At 40.6% G+C, this 17,800-nt stretch overlaps 1 protein-coding gene across 6 annotated transcripts in view; it reads right to left on the bottom strand.

The window, feature by feature from the left end:
- LOC149458413 (kinesin-like protein KIF13A) overlaps positions 1-3,750 on the bottom strand; it is a 156,157-nt gene extending 152,407 nt beyond the window's left edge. For all 6 annotated transcript variants that reach the window (XM_089682272.1, XM_089682273.1, XM_089682274.1 and 3 more), the window contains exon 1: positions 3,694-3,750. In XM_089682272.1, coding sequence (XP_089538398.1) covers positions 3,694-3,724 — 31 coding nt within the window. In that variant the 5' untranslated portion in view covers positions 3,725-3,750. The remainder of the gene's footprint in view (positions 1-3,693) is intronic.
- Between the last annotated feature and the right edge of the window lie 14,050 nt (positions 3,751-17,800).

The raw sequence follows: 17,800 nt of genomic DNA, 5'->3' as shown, positions 1-17,800 counted from the left end.
CAACCCCCCCATCCCTGGTCTCAGCAGTTGGCAGCAGAGAGGAGGACAAAACTCCTCCTGCAGATCCCGAACCGCTCTGTGCAGCTGCGGCTCCCCCTCATCTCTAACTCCCCTGGTCTCAGCATTCAGCAGACTCTAGCAGCTGACTCCAGCCCTCCTCTGGTCCTTCTCCAGACCCTGCACTTTCTGCTTCGCCACCAGCGTCTTCCCAGAAGCAGCAGGTAAGGGGGCTGCACTGTGATGTAAGGGAGGGTGGGGTGCTCTGCATCTAGTCTTACAGATACAACCGGCCCTTTGAGGGCAACCATAATGCTAATGCAGCCCGCCATGAAATTGAGTTTGACACCCCTGCTCTAGAAGATCAATGAACATTGCAGGGATTTCAACAAATGTTTTTCAGATTCCTACATGTTTCTGCCATTTGTTTGACCATGTCCTGTACAGACTGATTTCTAAATGGGTGGTTCTTTATATTCACCTGGTGCACTCTCTGTGTTCAGATGAGAAAAGCTATAGTGTCTGCATCCCTTTGGAAGTATATACCCTTAGGGAATATCTCACCAAAAATAAACTTCTGCAGCAGAGAATGCCTTGTATCTTAGTACTGACTTAAAAAAGTCAGTGTGGAGGAAAAGAAATGTAATCTCCAAACACGGAAAGGTTTCTTCGCAGTGAGAGCTGTAAAAATGTGGAATAGATTTCCACAAGAGTTGGTTCTGGCCAGCTCAGTGGATTGCCTTAAAAAAAGGCCTGGATTCGTTCTTAGATACACAGAATATAACTGGTTACTAACATTTATAGGTAAAGTTGATCCAGGGAATATCAGATTGCCTCTCTGGGGATCAGGAAGGAATTTTTTCCCAACAGGAGCAAATTGGATCGTGCTTTGCTGGATTTTTTTTGCCTTCCTCTGGATCAACTGTGGGTATATGATTATAACTTTTTTTTTTAATGGTTGAACTGGATGGACTTTTGTCTTTTTTTCAGCCAGACTAACTATATATAAAAAAAAAAGTGTGCCAATCACATAAGCAGGAAATGACATTCTGAGCACCAAGATGTACAGAATGCCTCTAGGTTGCCATATTGTATTACATTTTTACATTAAACTACAGCTCTGCAGATTGAAAATGGAAAGGTAACTTTTATTTACCATAGGGTTGGTTTACCAATGCATATGCTATATTATCTATTTTTATTATTTGCTATATTCTTTCCATGAAAGTGGATTAACCGGTAAGGAAAACATAATGGTTCCCGGTCAACAGTCAGAACTTTACCATTCTACTGTGCGCATTAAGAGGCAAAGAGAAATGGGGGGCTGTTTTTAGGTTTTGCAGCAATACAAAATTTTCAGGAATTGCAGGCAGGAAGGATATGAGCATTCAGTATAGATCATTCACTGGACTGTAATGATCAGTATTGAATGAACCTTCATCTGTCTGCCATCTGTCTGCTTGTTTAGACCAGCTTGTATATGTGTATCCTACTAGGCTGGAACCTAGACTCTGTTTGCATATCCCTGGTCTGACCATGAATATTCTGACTCTGCTAATGTCTGTGGTTTGCTCTGTCTGAGAACTAACCCACTCTAGCATCTGTCCCCTGAAACACAGAGGCTCTACCCAACTCTTTGACAACAACCAATCATTTCAAAGAGTGTTCAAAGCCAAATCTATGCTGGCTTTCTTCTTTGTTGAAGAAGTCCAAATGCCAGCGCTCTTCCAGAGTCACACAACTGTAATTCATTCATCTTGGGTTCAAGAATGATTGAAGCCATTAACAGAAATTTAATTCTACAGCTAGAACCGCCATGGTTCTAAATACTGGCAGTTCCCAACAATGCTGATGAAAATATCAAATTGCCATGTTTAATAAAGATCCAAATCATCATAAAAATTTATTTTTTTTACAAAGGCAATATTCATTGTATTCAAGTCCCTTCTCCTTGATTTCTATTTCCGTGACTCATGTAATAAAATGTATTTTGTTCACACAGGCTCATTGTAATTCCTGAATCTGGGCCAAATCCCTACAGCATCCAAAACAGTTTTTCTAAGAGACTGGAAATATAAGTACTATTTATTGAATAATCATGAAATATGTACAATAAATACATACGTATACATACTGCATGTGATTTATCTTTTCTGGATCTTATAGATCTTTTCAGAAGCCTTGCTAATCCAAACGTCATGTTTAACAAATGGTCATTCTAGATGTGATGTTACAATGTGAATGTAAAAATCCTAGTGATTTTTTGATTATGGGTAAGACATATTTAAGGAAGAAGAATAAATATACTGTTGTAGAGCCTGAAGGCAGGGAATTGCAGAGAGCATATGGTATAAACTTGTTTTATATGACACATTTTGAAATGGGAAACTAAAAAGGGTTTTGAAGTCTGTGTGTATAAGCCACAAGACAAAACAATGTGCAGATTACGAACAGAATACACTGTCAACATTGTTCATACAGCCTTTTTAATAAAGAAAGTATATTTGCCCTGGGCTCAGAAGAAAATGGACCAACTAAGAGTCTTCTTGACGAAGGATCCTGACTAGGCAAATTCTAGATCTTAGTCCACTGAATAAGTGACCACTAATTATAAAGAGATGTGTCTACTGTTTAATTTTGGCAATTCCTATAATGCTAGTTCAAAACAGAACAATTTAAAACCCAACTGCAAACTCAACTTTTATTTTTTTCTCCAATTTTTTTGATTTGTAATAGGAAAGAGTTAGAACCTGAAGGTTTTAAATGCCATTTGTGTCCATACTGATGAGATTTTTCAGTTGAGCAATAAAGTCTTTAATTGTAGAAGCAACAGGAAAATGCCTTATACCAAAATGCAAAATAATATTCTTGCTTTAATAAAATAGCCAGCAGGAACAATTTCTATTCTGACATGTTTCACACCATGCTTAGTAATTTTTCAGAGAAATATGGTACAACAGATTGCTTTAGTGGAGACAAGCTGAGCCAGCACCTGAGATGTGATTATGGAGTATGGAGCCTGATCTCGTCCAAATGGCATATGAAATATTTGACAATGGGAGCAATAAAATTCTGAGAAAAGTTCTGAATCCCCCCATGGTACATAAAACATGCTTTTTACAGCTGCCTGTCTCACCATTGAAGGGATTTCCCCTCACCTCCTGTTCTGTCTGACACCTGTCAGAGGACGTCAAGAGGTTTCCCCGCACTTTCTGCTCTCTCATATAGGCAGAAATTTAGAAGAAATCTCTGAAATGGGGTCACAGGAAAAAATAAAATCTTGGAAGGGGTCCTTTGCACACACCACCCACTACCCAGCAGAAAATAAAACCTCTGGCTGCAACCATGAATCTTAGATACAGCAATGAGGAGTAATTATCCTCCCTCCAAAAACCCAACAAATATACACAATATTATTTGCATACCCCTAAAAATACTGGGATTGTAGTTCACTTCTAAGAAACTGAAGATGCACTTTTTCTAGAATACAAATGCTTCTTGCATTTCTAAAGATATTGTAGGTGTACTAACTTTCTCATTGTACTAGGCCATTATGTATTTTAAAACACATATGATGCTGTGGTGTGAAAGAATACAGTAGATCACCTTTCCTTATGCAGAAAGTTAAATATTTTTGTAACATGCTTTCTTTTTTTTCTTTTTTTTTTTTAAGAAAGGTCACATGGGTAGACTTACCTGCATATTTTGAAGTGTTTGTCTCATCCATCGACCAAAAACAATAATCGAATGCAAACACCTACAGATAAAAAAAACAGTATAAATTGGTTTTTAAAATATTTACATGTTACATACATGTATTTGTCATTATCACATTTAATGTATAGAGATTAAAATTTGATGTTTTCAACATGAAGAAGAGATGGTAAAAGGTCAAAATTAATGCCATTCTCCAGCTTCCTGTAAAAAAAAAAAAAAAAAGTTAGCAGCTACAAAACCCGTAGCTGCTGACTTTTAAAAAACAGTTACTAACCTCACCTTTCCCGTGATCCAGATCCCGTCCTCAACCCAGCCATTCTTTCCAGCAGTGTCCTGTCCCAGGAGCTGGCATCTCAACTGTGGGTACAGCTTGTGGCATCACAACTTGGTGCTCACTGCGCATGCGTGACTAGCTCTGTGCATTGCAGATGGTCCTGTAATGTTCTGGGACCTGTCACAAGTCCCATAAGACTGCGGGGGGGATCCAAAATTGGGTATCCACTCCCCAAAAGCTCCCATTCTTTACCAGAAGTGGGGGAGCAGGCCTTAAAGCGGAATTTCTCCTTTAGGGTGGAGCTCCACTTTAACCACTTGCCCTCCAGAAGATTTACCCCCCTTCCTGACCAGGTCATTTTTGTGATACGGTACTTTGTTATTTTAACTGACATGTGGTCATTCAATGCTGCACTCAAATTTATGTCCTTTTTTATCCACAAACAGCTTTCTTTTGCTAGTATTTGATCACCTCTGCGGTTTTTACTTTTTGCGCTATAAACAAAAAAAGACTGACAATTTTGAAAAGAACACAAAAATTTTTATTTTCTGCTATAAAACATATCAAATAAAACATTTTTAAAAATCTAATTTTCTCTTTCCTCTTTAATATATGTAAACATTAACACAATTAGTTGAGATGGCATGATTCCAAAGTACAGGCAATAGTATGACACCTACAACAAACATAGTGTAAGTGGAAACACTGTGTTGTCCATCATAACCAATCACATTTTTGCTAACTTTTTTCATATCAGCTGATTTCCCGCTGACAGCAGGAATTAGTCATGGTTGTTATGACACTGGCAGATGCCAGCTCCTAACAAACACTGACTCATTTCTGCTGCTGACAGCAGGGATAGGTCACTGGTTGATAGGACACTGGCGGGTGCTGGCTCCTAGCAACCATTGCAAAAAGGAATTTTGTCTGTTAACATAAGTTTACGTCGGTTTAGGTCCACTTCTGTTTTTTAAACAGAACAAAAATAGAGACTTGTTCTGTTTAAAAAACAGACTTGAATGTAAACGGATGATAATCTGCTTATATCAATTTGCCTACAGAATCACATTGCTGTCCGTTTTTCATCTGTCAACATATGGATAAAAAACAGACGGAATGCCACTGTGAAAAGGGCCTCACTCTATCCAAAATTAAAAAAAAAAAAAAAAAATGTTTTGCCTTAGTTACACTTAATGGAAGGCATAGTAAAGTATACATATGTGACAGATTTAAAGCTGATTAGGCCAAGAATCACAAGTCTAGAGAAGAACTAATGTTATAAAATCATTACCAATAGTTTATTTTTACACTTTTTTTATGGTCTTATGGCTAATGGAAGAGACCCTTTTTCCATTTTTATTCAGAAAGTGCGTAGAAACTGTGGAATTCTGATAGGACAAATGTCAGGTAGTTTGAGAAAAACAGAGACATGGCATCATAACTATTTATATTATTATTATACAGTATTTACATTAGAGCCAACACTGTGCACAGCATTTTACAATATAGAGGGAGGCAGTACAGTGACAATACAGGAAGGTTAAGATGTTCCCTGCTCATAAGAACTTACAATCTAATAGGGTGGGGCAAGGAGTCAATGAAAGAATAGAAAGTTCAGTTGTTAAGTGGAGGTGAGACAGAGTTCCCTGAAGAGATGAGTTTTCAGGGATCGCCTAAATGTGGACAGAGCAGGAGAGAGATTGAAGTACAGAGTTCCAGAGGATGGGAGAGGCTCAGGTGAAGTCCTGGAGATGAGCATTGGAGGAAGAGACAAGAAAGTTAGAAAGCAGGAGGAGCGCAGATGATGGTTCAGTTGATATTTTGAGGCAAGATTGGTGGTGAAGCTGGGGGCAGAGTTGTGAATGGCTTTGTATGTTGTTATTATTTCAAATTCAAATTGGAAGCCAGTGGAAAGATACAACAGAGAGATATGGCAGACAGATATGGCTTACTGTATATCCACTTGAATAATGTAAAAACGTTAGTGTGAGTAGTCCTCTTTTACTTTTATATTGCCAAGACTAGAAGGAACAAAAAATAGTCCTTTTTTGTGAATGAGCAGTGCTAGTTAACAAAATCTCATAATATGACCGGCGACATGCCATGACAGAGTCACACAAATATTCCATTGTTCAAAGACTGGGAAATCACAGGGCCAGACGATGAGAAGCTTTAACAAAGAACAAATGCAGAAGTCATGGCAGATTATTTACTGGGTTTAGAGTATATCTATCAATGCCAAAGCAATCAGCTACAATACTAGTAAAGGCTACAGTAAAATCTGTATGAAATGCATAAGGAATAACCTGCAGCTTGAAAATAGTGGCATTTGCTTGATCCCCACATTATATTCCAAAAACAAAGCAAACACAATGACAATGAGCAAAGTACTATAATGTATAGTGTTTACTAAGACTAGCATTACTGTGCATATTGTTCTTTGCTTTATGATATAAACCCATATGGTACATGGTAAGAATTATTTCTGCATAAAATTGCATAAGTTTCCTTTTCTTTTGTATTATTTGCTTTTGTTTTATTTGGAAAGCAGTTTGAGAAAGTATCTTTAAGACCTGGTTCACACTGAATGCAACTTTGAAATCACGCTACTTCACTTGAAGTAGCGTGATTTCAAAGCTGCAGATTTATACTTCAGATTTCACTGCAGTTTGCAACTTCATTTACCGGAAGTCAATGCAAGTCATAATGAAATCGTGAAAAAGTAGTGCAGGAACTATTTCTTAAATCGCACTACTTCAAATCGCACTGATTAAGACAGTGCCATAGAAATACATCAGATGCAACTTCAGCTGCGATTTGTAAATGGCATTTCGCACCTGAAGTTGCACTGAGGTGAACCAGGGCTTAAGGTGCTAAGTAAAATAAAGCTTATTACTATTATAATGCATTTTAATATAACTAATAGATAAAGTATTTTTTTTTAAGAATATCACTGTCTACATATTTCAGGCATGTTATTAAATACAATAAAACCTTGCAACAAAGCTTACATTTGACATTTTAACTACTTGAAGTGCCTCTAAACCCAATAACAAAAATAACATAATATACTGCAGCTAACCAGTCTTTAGATTTTCTTCCCTTTATATTGACCTCTTGGCTACGCTAGTAACATACCTCCTGATGTAGGATGACAATGTTCACTAACTGTACTGAACACGGGCCAGCACTATATATTTAAGGGCCAGTTCACACCACAAAAACGCACTGCGGATGCATTCTGGATGCATTTTACTTAAAGTTCACACCACACGCAGTTCCGGTGAAGTTTTCATGCAGTCTGCTATGATACAATACAGTTCTGGGCAGAAAAAATGCAGCATGTTCTACTTTTTTTTCTGCACCGGAAATGAACTGGAACTCAATGCACTGGTGTAAACTAGGGTCATTGGAATACATGGAAAATACTGTGCATGCATTTTTGAAGCAGAAAAAAATACACTGGTGTGAACTAGTCCTAAGAGGATGCAACAGTATTTTTTTTTAACATATCAAACAGATGTTAACTTAAGCACACCAAATTCATCTTGTATGCATTTTACCTGGGCTGCAGAAATGGAAAATCTTTAGTAAACTTTTGCATTAGAACAAATTAGCAAACCAAAAAAGGAACTCTAGCAAACTGCAGTGCATTTTGAATGGCACCCTGATGCTCTAACACAATATAACTTCAATGCACATGCGTTGCAAAACAATACAAGGCAGTGTCATCTTAATAGCATCATGGGCCGCTGGGCAAAGTATTGCTCTAGGGCCCCTACCAGTTAGATGGTGACCTGCGGCACACTACAAAAAGTGGGTGTGGCTTAGTTATGCTACATATTGGGTGTGGAGTTTGGTCTGATTAGAAACAACAAGTAAACACAACCAGGGAGTTATCTGAAATTAAATTCACCCTCTGTAAACATTGTCCCACCCTCTCTACATACTGCCCCCTATATGCACTGATCCTCTTTTCCCCTGTACTCACTGCTCCCACTCACAGTGGGAGGTTAGGACAGTATAGTGGGAGGTTAGGGCAGTACAGTGGAAGGTTAGGGAAGTATCGTGGGAGGTTAGAGCAGTATCGTGGGAGGTTAGGGCAGTACAGTGGGAGGTTAGGGCAGTACAGTGGGAGGTTAGGGCAGTATCGTGGAAGGTTAGGGCAGTACAGTGGGAGGTTAGGGGAGTATCGTGGAAGGTTAGGAAAGTATCGTGGAAGGTTAGGGCAGTACAGTGGGAGGTTAGGGCAGTATAGTGGAAGGTTAGGGCAGTACAGTGGGAGGTTAGGGCAGTATAGTGGAAGGTTAGGGTGTATCGTGGAAGGTTAGGGCAGTATCGTGGAAGGTTAGGGCATATCGTGGAAGGTTAGGGCAGTATCGTGGGAGGTTAGGGCAGTATCATGGAAGGTTAGAGCAGTATCGTGGGAGGTTAGGGAAATATCGTGGAAGGTTAGGGCAGTATAGTGGGAGGTTAGGGCAGTACAGTGGAAGGTTAGGGCAGTATCGCGGGAGGTTAGGGAAGTATCATGCGAGGTTAGGGCAGTATCGTTGAAGGTTAGGGCAGTATCGTGGGAGGTTAGGGCAGTATCCTGGAAGGTTAGGGCAGTATCCTGGAAGGTTAGGGCAGTATCCTGGAAGGTTAGGGCAGTAACGTGGGAGGTTAGGGCAGTATCGTGGGAGGTTAGGGTGTATCGTGGGAGGTTAAGGCGTATCGTGGGAGGTTAGGGCAGTAACGTGGGAGGTTAGGGCAGTAACGTGGGAGGTTAGGGCAGTATCGTGAGAGGTTAGGGCATATCGTGGAAGGTTAGGGCAGTATCGTGGGAGGTTAGGGCAGTATCGTGGGAGGTTAAGGCGTATCGTGGGAGGTTAGGGCGTATCGTGGGAGGTTAAGGCGTATCGTGGGAGGTTAGGGCAGTATCGTGTGAGGTTACGGTAAGTAAAGTGGCAGGCAATGGCAGTATAGTGGCAGTTAAGGGAGTATAATGGCAGGTTAGGGCCCCACCTACCAACTCTGGCTGCCGCAGGAAATATTGAAGATTTCTGAGGGACAAACTAACCTGATTAGATGACAGGGGAGTGTTACAAAGAGACTCGCCCAACCCGCTGCTGACCCGCTCGTAGACTTAGCCAAGCAGTACATTTACTATGAACTACCAGAGGCCTCATCAGAGCCCTCCTAGTTCATTGAGAACTACAAGCCATTGGTCTCAACAGCTGAGGGTTCTTGTAGCCATTCACAGGAAACTGTGAATAAAAGACATGGCTGAGTGGGTGGAGCCCCGCACGGTTGAGCTGTTTTTTTTTTTTTCAAATAAATAGTGACAGCAGGTGCAGGGAATGGATCCCCTGCCCACTGTCACAGGGAGGAGGGGAGAGGCTGCAAATGCTGGAACATGTAACATGTTCCAAAGGTGAATGTATCCTTTAAAGCAATGCACATTAACAAACGTGCATTAACAGTTTAACACACCAAAACAGACAAGTGTAAATGGGCCCCTGGGGTTTACTTTATATTTGTTTCCACATTTTTCAGAAGTGGAACCGCTAAACCCGTGCTCCTTTTATTGACAGGACTGTGATATCATTTTTCACACAATTTAGCATCCTTTTCTTACCAGTTTATAGTCATACTTCTATAAACACAGCAGCTGAAAGTATTTTGTGCAAGAATTCCTAACATATTTACAAAATGAATAGATGAGCGCACTACTCTGGTTGATATATAATGTAGCTTTCCCATCACTTGTAGTGTATGAGTACTACCTGCACTATAAATGTTTCCTCAACTCCTTTTTTTTTTAAATTTATGGGGGATTAGTTAAAGCGGAGTTCCAGCCATTATGGTGTTTATTAAAAGTCAGCAGCTACAAAACCTGTAGCTGCTGACTTTTAATAAACACACACTTACCTGTCCCAGGGTCCAGCGGTGTGCTCACCCACGCTGTCCCTTCTCTTCTTCTCTCCACGGCACTGGCATCTCAACTGTGGGCACCAGGCTGTGACAGCTTGCAGCTTCACAGCTGGGTGCCCACTGCGCATGTGCAAATCGTGCTGCGCATCCTGATTGGTCCAGCAGTCTTCTCGGACCTGTGAAGAGTCCCAGGAGACTGCGGGAGGAAGGAAGGAGCCGAAAAACTGGCTCACTTAGCCACGGTGAACTGAGACGGAAGTGGGAGCGGGTACCTGTCAAAGCCTGGTATCCGCTCCCCCCCAAAAGGTGCTAAATATGGCAATGGAGGCCGTGAGGAGGCAAACAAGCAGAGCTTCCACTTTTGGGTGGTTAGTCACATTCAGTTGGACGTATTCTGTATTGTTTAAGATGATTCATAGCTTGCCTAACCCACTTCTTCAGTATCAATGAGTGTCAGCAATTATATCCACAGAGGTAGCACAGACACCCTAATCTTATCCCCATGAAATGTGTCTTCAACATTACAGAATGAGTCCAGTTAAATGTAACTAAACACTACTAGTTATGCCATGACCTGACCATGACTACTAGTTATACCATGATCTTTCTGGTAAATACCTGGTGATCCTACCAGTCCACCTGCTTTCCTATTTCAAACTGACCACACGCAAAGAAGCATATCCATCCCAGCATGCTCAGTTTTCTGGCTGTGCTGGGAACATATCCTGCCTGTCCTTCAATGGCCACAATTTGTGCTGTCAAAACCAGGTACATGCTCCTCCCTAATAAAAAAAAAAGGGGCCTAATGTGGCAGCGGAGATGGGGAGGAGGCAGATAAGGGGAGCTTCCACTTTTAGGTGGAACTCCATTTTAAGTAGTGGATATGTATCTTTGGATAATAAGGATATTGTTTAGGGTCACGTTAACTTCCACCTGCAGACACACGGCTCCATCCAGTAGCAGCACCCCACTCCAGACGGAATAACGCAGTGTCATTCAACTGATTCATGTAAATCCAAACTGTGAATGAGCAGCCTTACAAGCGTGCATCATCACACATCGCAGGCTTACAATAAAATGCAGCTAAGAATGGCTCACACATGTCACCATGTGTAAGCTCTGTTCCATCCAACAATGAAGACCAATGACACTGTAGAAAAAGAAGAGGACCCAGCTTGTCATGTTACTAGCTGAAACTCTCCTGGAATTCATATATGCATACTGATAATATTTATCAGGTATGGAGCTGTTGGGTGCATAGCGAAAACTGAAGTTGGTTTTAATTGCTTACTGACATTTAATATGGCAAAGTGCCAAAAGGCCAGTACACCTAAAACCGATTTCAGCTTTTTGCAGATGTTGGAGAGCTAAATTACTTGATAATCTCTTACATTTCCAGGAAACTCTGTTGAGTTCCTGGGTCTGCACATCTGTTGCAGTCACTATGAGGGGCTCCCACTCTCCCTTTTGGGTTGTTCATTGTATATTATGGTGAATGCAAAAAAGTTCCTGGATCAGAGATGAATAAGTATGAATAACTGCTCAGGATAATGTGATTTAAAGTAGAATTCCAACTAAGGCCCCTTTCACACAGGGTGGGCTCTATTTTGATCAGCAGGGGATCTGTCTGCTGATACCCTGCTGATCAGAGCAGAGTGAGCAGATGATAGGTCCGTGTCTGCTCAGTTTCTGCAGAGCGGACAAGGATGCAGCCTGCTTTGCTCTATGGGAGGCCGATTGTAAATGGATTCCGCTGTTCACACCCAACTGCCCTCTGATCCGATCTGCCTAAACGGAGGGGGCAGATCCCCTTCTGTTTCTTTTTAGGGGACCAGATAGGATTGGAGGTAAGTGGGTGTAAATGGACAGAAGTCAGTTTACACCCGCCGGTCCAAAGAGATACTGTACATGGACTATCCGATTAGATCCGCCTGAAAAACTGACAAGTGGACCTGATCGCATCGCCCATGTGAAAGGGGCCTAAGTCTCGCATTCTGTAATTGGCCCTACAGAACAGTGCACAGTGGAGAAGGTTTAGAAAGTAGAACATTTTTCTTGCTGTCTGTGATCACACCCGGTCAATGAGAGAAAACCTCTTCAATGAGGACAGCAATACAACCATTTTTTAGTAGAGTGCTTGAAAATTAATAATCTCTGGCAAGATTTTCTTCCTTTTTGCTTTAATTTGGGAGGAAGATTCTCCGTTGCTTATTTTTCCCCAAATAATCCTGTGAAGAAGATGAGAAGGGGAGGAATCTCACCAATAACATGTATTTTGCTCTGTCCCTACCTGACAATCTTCCCTAATGGGGATAAAATAGCATTCCCCAAAAAAGACGGCTCTAACTCTACTACTCCATCACATTTCTAATATTTAAAAATCAAAAAATGTGTAAAAGTGAAAATCTTGTGTACTGGAGGTATTTATACTCCATGACATGAACGTTCTCATTTACTATTAGTGAATATATGAACTAGGGTATAATGTCTCCTTTTACTGCAGGCATGTCTCCTGTATGTGGAGAAGGGGGATACTTCTCTGATACCTATTGAAACAGAAAGACTTATTATGGCAATGCTCCATAATACATTTACATAACCTTTATTTGATTAGTAAAGTTTGATTCATTATGTAGAATATGATTTTCTGCGTAAACAAACAATACTATATATGTTATAGCATATGGATGGAGCTAAAAAAAACAGCCTTTGTACATCCTATGCTGTCTCATATAAAAGCTCATTTTGGATGGAATTTCCACATGGGGGATTCTACCGCCAGTTTAACAACTTCTACTCTGAGGCTGGATTCATACTTGAGTGATTTGTAGCTTGAAGCTCCAAAAACGCTCAAATAGAAAAAATCAATTGTTCTCTATGGGGCTTGTTCACACCTAATCTCAGGAACAGGCACCATAGAGAACAATTGACTATTTTTAGTTTAGGCGTTTTTTTGAGCTTTGAGCTTCAAGCTACAAATCGCTCAAGTGTGAATCCTGCATAAATGTAGGTTTTAAAGTTTGTCAGCCTGGTATACAGCATACCCATGGTGTCTCTTGTATCCTTGCATCCCTTTTAGCCAGGCAGAGTGGAACCTAGTTTTATATCATCTTCACACTGGCAGCAAGGTGACATATCCAGTTAACCTCCTATTCCAACTTCTACATAAGCAGTGAAAAGCAGAAATCTCTTTTTCTTTTTTTAATCAGAGTTGTCCTTTACATGTTGATGTACTCGCCATGCAGAATGAGGAATTATAAACTCACTTGGTTCCCAGACTGAAGAAAAATATTAGTTATAATGTTAATGAAATACCACACTCATTATAAAACAAATTAATTAAGTCCAAATGCAACTTAAAGTTCTTTTTATTAAAAAATAAATAAATAACAAATGCTAATTTTTTTGAAGGTAAAAAAATATGCATTGATTATTTTTTGTTTCTGGAGCCTCTAAAGTATTGCACCAGCGATCAGCAGATCACTGGTGCCATGCAGATCTTCCCCTGACCTGTCACTGTATCTGCTTGCTTATACATTCCACATGAGCATGCAGATACTTACTGACAGGAAGGCTCAATGAACTGCCACGGTACTGTGAAGCATGGTGGTAGTTCATTTAAAACTACGTCAGCGATCAGCAGATCACTGGCGCTATGCAGGTCTCCCCCTGGCCTGTCATTGTATCTGTTGCTTGAACATCCCACACGAGCAAGCAGATACTTACTGACAGGAAGGCTCAATGAACTGCCACGTCACTGTGAAGCATGGTGGTAGTTCCTTGAAAACTACACCAGCGATCAGCAGATCACTGGTGCTATGCAGGTCTCCCCCTGGTCTGTCATTGTATCTGTTGCTCGTACATCCCACACGAGCAAGCAGATACTTACTGACAGGAAGGCTCAATGAACTGCCATGGCGCTGTGGAGCATGATGGTAGTTCATTGAAATGTACACCAGTGATCAGCAGATCACTGGTGCCATGCAGGTCTCCCCCTGACCTGTCATTGTATCTGTTGCTCGAACATCCCACACAGGCAAGCAGATACTGACAGGAAGGCTCAATGAACTACCACGGCGCTGTGGAGCATGGTAGTAGTTCATTGAAAACTACAAGCCGACAGCCGCAAAGGCTGTCAGAACTTGTAGTTTTCCCATTCACGAAATACTGTGAATGGGTGCCGCAGTGGGTGGGCGGGCTTGTGACTAGCTGTCACAATGGGGATCGGGGGTGGGTTTAGGGGGCCGGTCTGTTCATAACAGGTTACACTCTGAATATTGGTGTAACATGTTACAAAAGGTGAACTTATCTTTTAAACTTTTGACCACTGTCCATGATCCACTTGGAGAGATTTCCCCTAACTTTCCCTTAACTTCCTATCCACTTGATAGAAGGAAACGGTGAAGTGGTTGTCCTTTGAAAAAGAAGACAGAAACAGTACTAACCTGTCAGAGATTCTAACTTGTCTCCATTTTTCAGAAAAAAAAGTGCTCTGTTACAGTCTGTGTCCCCACTGGAGAGATTTTCCATATCTTCCTGTCCCAAAAGAAAATAATGGAAAATCTCCCCAACAGAGCATAGCCAACAAATGAAGGTGTGAAACAGGTTCAATTTTTTCCCGTTTTGTGTCTAAACTAATAAAAAAAAGTTAGGCGTTTGATAGAGCTGAGCTAAAGGGTCAACAACCCATTCAAAGGAAAATTTGCCTTCAGATTGTAAAACCTCCTTGTGCAAATATGAGAGTCTGATTACCTGGGTAAGGGCTCTCCAACACAACAGAAAGGGGCTGATAATTGCAAGCATTGCTAAAATTTCTACGAATCTTTTTATTTTTATTGTGCTGTCTTTTGGCAAGCTACGAATAGGAACAAATGGCAAGGGAAGCTGGCAATATGTATGCAGAAGAAAATTCTTACAGCTAGAATGCGGGTTATAGTTACAAAACATACCCCTTTGGTCTGACATGACTGATCCCCAGTTGGTCTGCTCACACAGGATGATGATAAGTTAATTGCACAGTGTGACAATTGTGTCTAGCTGCAGAAATACCATTCAGGAAAGAGGGACTGAAACATAGTGCAAAACCAGGCAGGGGATAAAGAACAAACAGGCAGGGGATGCTTTGGAAAGTCATGGTTAAGTGCTCTCTCATGAATTAATCTATAAAAAGCACAAGCATGTGAGCCCCATGGCTGAGAGCATTCCAAGCGCAACAGCTTAGAGTCCATTCATTTGCTTAATACATACAGTGTTTTTGTCCTGCAGTCCCTAGTCCTCTATTAACCTGTCTGGGCTTGCAAAGTTTATTAAAGTGGGATGAAGTTTATACTTTTTTATGTCTATGTATGTTATATTGCACAATACGGCAAGGTGGCTTGCTGGTTAGCCATTTCACCACGCAAGTCTAAAGTCATGGGGTTTAATTAGCTCCAGGGCACTAAACAATTGAATATTGTATGCTTGCATAATTTTCCTCAAGGTGTACCAATATCCTCCCCTAGCCCAAAAACATGATGTTTCATTTACAACAGTCTCTGACCAAAAAGTGCCCTAGTGTAAACAGTTCTCTGCAGAAAGCTTTTTAATATGCAACTGCTATATTGTAATACTCAGTATATACCAGTATTGTAATAAATACAATATATACCTGCCTGGAGTTTGCATGTTCTCACTGTGTCTGTGTGGGTTTCCTCCGGGTACTCCGGTTTCCTCCCACACTCCAAAGACATGCTGGTAGGTTAATTGGATCTTGTCTAAATTGGCCCTAGTAGTGTATGTATGAATGTAAGTTAGGGACCTTAGATTGTACACCCCTTGAGGGTTAGGGACTGATGTGAATGTACAATATATATGTAAAACGCTGTGTAAATTGACAGCGCTATATAAGTACCTGAAATAAATAAATATATATATATATATAGCAAGACTGTGGACAGTGTATGTGTGTCACCTAGGTTCCTCAATGACACACAGGTCTTGTGACTGATACATGTAGGATATTGTTATATATATATATATATATATATATATATATACACACAGGCACAATTTCAGATTTTCCCAGGTATTTACCAAAACATATTCAAGCGACAGTTATATAATGGATATGGGCTGAAAGTGCACACTCTCAGGTTTAATTTGTGGGTATGTACATGCAAATTGGAGGAAGGGTTGGGATTACAGCTCTTAAGAGTAGCCACCCCCCCTTTTTCAAGTGACCAAAAGTATTTGGACAATTGAATCAAATGCTGTTTCATGGCCAGGTGTGGGCTACTCCTTCGTTATTTCTTCATCAATTAAGCAGGTAAATGGTCTGGAGTTAATTCTAAGTGTGGTATTTGCATTTGGAATCTATTGCTGTGAACCTACATCATGCATTCAAATGAGCTGTCCATCCAAGTGAAACAGGCCATTGTAAGGCTTCAAAAATGAAATAAATCCATCAGAGAGATAGCAGCAACATTAGAAGTGGCCACATCAACGGTTTGGTACATTCTGAGGAAAGAAGAACGCACTGGTGAGCTCAGCAACATAAAAAAGCATGGACGTCCACAGAAGACATCAGTGGTGGATGATCGCAGGATCCTCTCTATGGTAAAGAAAAACCCATTCACAACATCCAGACAAGTGAAGGACATTCTCCAGGAGGTGGGTGTATCATTGTCAAAGTCTACAATCAAGAGAAGACTTCACGAGAGCAAATACAGAGGGTTCACCACAAGGTGCAAACCATTCATAAGCTTGAAGAATAGAAAAGCCAGATTAGACGTTGCCAAAAAAACATCTAAAAAAGCCAGACCAGTTTTAGAAAAGCATTCTTTGGACGGATGAAACTAAGATTAATCTGTACCAGAATGACGGGAAGAGAAAAGTGTGGAGAAGGCTTGGAACAGCTCGTGATCCAAAGTACACAACGTCATCTGTATAACATGGTGGAGGCAGTGTGATGGTATGGGCATGCATGGCTTCCAGTGGCACTGGGCCATTGGTGTTTATTGATGATGTGACAGAAGCAGCCGGATGAATTCTGATGTGTTTAGAGATATACTGTCAGCCCAGATTCATCCAAATGCAGCAAAGTTGATTGGACGGCGCTTCACAGTACAGATGGACAATGATCCAAAATACACTTCAAAAGCAACCCAGGAGCTTTTGAAGGAAAAGAAGTGGAATATTCTGCAATGGCTGAGTCAATCACCTGATCTCAACCTAATTGAGAATGAATTTCACTTGCTGAAGGCAATACTAAAGGCAGAAAGACCCACAAAGAAAGAACAACTAACGACAGCTGCAGTTAGAGCCTGGAAAAGCATCAGAAAGGAGGAAACCCAGTCTTTGGTCATGTCCATGATTTCCAGACTTCACGCGGTCATTGCCAGTAAAGGATTCTCAACAAAATATCATAAATAATTATTTTATTTATGATTATATTAATTTGTCCAATTACTTTTGGTCCCTTGAAAGAGGGGGGATGGCTACTCTTAAGAGTTGTAATTCCTAAACCCTTCCTCCAACACATACCCTCAAATTAAACCTGAGAGTGTGCACTTTCAGCCCATTATATAACTGTAGCTTGAATATGTTTTGGTAAATACCTAAAAAAAAAAACAAATTGTGCCATGTGCAAATATATATGGACCTAACTGTATATATGTATAAAAAACCCTCAGCGCAATAAACGTCCTATACAACAAATATGCAGCTAGCATATAATGTGTTCCCACATGTAGACCATAAGTCAAATAAAAATGCAGCGCAGCACTATAAACTCAAATAGCGCTCATAATACAAACATGCATAAATGAATAGTGAAACAAAAATAGTGTATGTGACAATAAATATGTGCTACATCCAATGTATTCTTAACACATACACATAAATCACTGTAGACTTGCACAT

Source organism: Staurois parvus, unplaced genomic scaffold (assembly GCF_062004578.1).
Source record: "Staurois parvus isolate SC_StPar_1 unplaced genomic scaffold, SC_StPar_1.0 ptg000287l, whole genome shotgun sequence".
Taxonomy (NCBI): domain Eukaryota; kingdom Metazoa; phylum Chordata; class Amphibia; order Anura; family Ranidae; genus Staurois; species Staurois parvus.
Note: the sequence above shows the minus strand (reverse complement) of the source record. Positions and strands in the feature narration are given on the sequence as shown.